The sequence below is a fragment of the Rasamsonia emersonii genome (genome assembly GCF_000968595.1).
Source record: "Rasamsonia emersonii CBS 393.64 chromosome Unknown ctg1118621760964, whole genome shotgun sequence".
NCBI classification, from domain to species: Eukaryota; Fungi; Ascomycota; class Eurotiomycetes; order Eurotiales; family Trichocomaceae; genus Rasamsonia; species Rasamsonia emersonii.
Genome location: NW_013562670.1, coordinates 1 through 2,537, shown reverse-complemented (window position 1 = coordinate 2,537; position 2,537 = coordinate 1). Strand labels below are relative to the sequence as shown.

General features: G+C 60.8%; 2 protein-coding genes across 2 annotated transcripts; both read right to left on the bottom strand.

The window, feature by feature from the left end:
* Positions 1–211: 211 nt before the first annotated feature.
* On the bottom strand, positions 212–2,537 carry T310_9044 (Na+/K+ ATPase; the record flags this gene model as incomplete). The annotated part of the gene is made up of 1 exon (XM_013468394.1): positions 212–2,537. A coding segment is annotated over one exon (2,326 nt), but the record flags the coding sequence as incomplete, so codon positions are not given.
* On the bottom strand, positions 1,941–2,537 carry T310_9042 (uncharacterized protein; the record flags this gene model as incomplete). Its single annotated transcript, XM_013468393.1, has 1 exon — positions 1,941–2,537. A coding segment is annotated over one exon (597 nt), but the record flags the coding sequence as incomplete, so codon positions are not given.

The window sequence follows — 2,537 nt, the reverse complement described above, 5'->3', positions numbered from 1 at the left end:
GGAATTACGAACGGATTAAAAAAAAAAATTAAATAACTTTGCAGAAACTCATCAATGTCGTCATATCAGAGGATAATATAATTCGTGCTGGCGTTTTATCAGTTATCTTTCCGGTGGATCACTGCCAGGAGTGGTTCATTTTGAATCATCAATTGCAGCTAGAACATAGTCTATCGTATATGCATCATATATAACATTGCAACTCTGCCGGCTACCACGCTATCCGCGCAATCAGACTCTTGGGAAACAGCCGCACCACCAACTTGCGCACCTCGTCCATCATCAATATGCCCAGCGCCAGCCCCAGCGGTATGAACCAATACTCGATCGGCACCCGCGCCGTGTTGAACAGATACTGCAGCCCCGGCACCTCCGTCACGAAGATGGCAATCACCAGCGACACCAGCATCGCCAGCGCCAGCCACGGGTTGCGCCGCTTCCGCCGCACCGGGTCTGCCTGCAGAATCGACATGCGCTTGTTGCGCACCGACAGGATGTTGCCCCACTGCAGCATCACCAGCGTCACAAAGTACACGCACTGCCCCACGTTGTTGAAGTTGGTCAGCTCGGCCTGCGTGTACCCGTAGAACCCGTCCGAGTACTTCTCAAAGGCAAACACCAGCGCGTGGAACGGGATGCCCGCCGCCCGGTACATGTACAGGAAAAACATGCAGTGCGCGCACAGCGTCTCCATCACCCCGATGAACAGGTACGACTGCGCGTAGATCTTGAAGTTGATCAAGTGGTCGCGCTTGTGGTTCCGCGGCGGCAGGTCCAGCAGGTCAAACTCCTCCTTCTCCATGATCAGCGACAGCGACAGGAACAGGTCCGTGAACACGCAGATGATGATCATCAGAAACGAGCTCAGCGGCAGCGGCACGCCGAAGAACACGTTCATCACCACCGGCCAGATCTCCGACCAGCTGCCCGCCGGCAGCAGATATGCAATCACCTTCTGCAGGTTCTGGAACACCAGCCGGCCCAGCCGGATCGCCTGCACGATCGAGTCGAACTTGTCCAGCAGCACCAGATCCGCTGCCTCGATGGCCACGTCGCTGCCCGACACGACGGCCACGCCCACGTCCGCCTTGCGCAGCGCCGGCGCGTCGTTGACGCCGTCGCCCGTCACCGCCACGACGTGGTCGCGCGCCCGGAACTCCTCCACGATGCGCAGCTTCTGCTCGGGCGTCGTCCGCGCGAACACAATCTCCTCGTACCGGCAGATGGCGTCCCAGTCGCTCTCCCGAAGCGACGAAATCTGGGGGCCTTCGACCAGCAGCGACCGTCGCGACCGGTCGGGTTTTTCGTTTCCTTCGCTGTCGGACGCGCTCGGCAGGTCCGACACCGTGTCGGGATCCGCCGTGCCCGTGAAGATGCCGACCTCCCGCGCAATCGCGGCGGCCGTGAGACCAAAGTCACCCGTGACCATGAAGAACCGGATCCCCGCGCGGCGGCATGAGGCCACCGTCTGGGCGGTCTCTGGCCGCGGGGGATCGATGATACCGTAGATGCCGATGATGGTCAGATCCTGCGTGCATTCGTTTTCGATCTCGTCCTTGAAGTCGTTCGACCCCAGGGCGTTGCGCGGGACGTATGACCGCTGACACAGGACAATGACGCGCTCCGCCCGCTTGGACAGCTTCTCCTGGAACGCGGAAAAGAGCTGCTTGGCCGAGTCGTCCAGCGCCTTGACTTCGTGGCTCTGACCGGACCAGTAGGCCGTACACCGGGGGAGGAGCACATCGGGGGCACCCTTCACGTAAACGAGATAGCCCGAGCTCGAATCCGCCGACGGAAGCTTGTGCATGGTCAACATCCATTTGTTCTTGGAGTTGAAGGGTATCTGGAAGACGCGTTCGTACTGCGAGGCGAGATTGCCCGCCGGCTGGATGGATTCCGCGAATCGCAGGACGGCCGCGTCGGTGGCATTGCCATGCACCTCACGATCGGGGATGGGCTTGCTGAGGGATGCGGGATCGAAGAAGGCGTCGTTGCAGAGCAGCGAGCCGCGGTGGAGACTGGCCAGGGATTCGGGAATGTCGGCCTGCTGGTGCAGCGCCGTGATCTCGTCGATGGCGTATTCCCGGTCCAGGAGGCCGACTGATTTGACAATCATCTTGTTCTGCGTCAGCGTGCCCGTCTTGTCGGAGCAGAGCACATTGACACAGCCCAGGGTCTCGACGGTCGCGAGGCCCTTGGGCAGGATGTTGGCGGCTTTCATGCGGCGGGCGACCATCATCAGCGTGAGGGCGACGCCGATGGGCATGCCCTCGGGGATGAAGGCGACGACGCAGCCCATGACATCGTTCAGCATCTGCACGACGTTCATGAAGCCGTAGTGGTCGACGCGGAGCCAACCGACCCAGGTGAACAGGATGAGGGAGGCCAAGCAGACGGTGAGGATGACGATGATGGTGACGAAGCGCGTGATCTCGCGCTGGATCAGGGTGGGCTTCTGCTTGACGCCGGCGGTGATGTTGGCGATGCGGCCCATGACGGATCGCCCGCCGGTCAGGACGACGACGCCGACCGCGTTG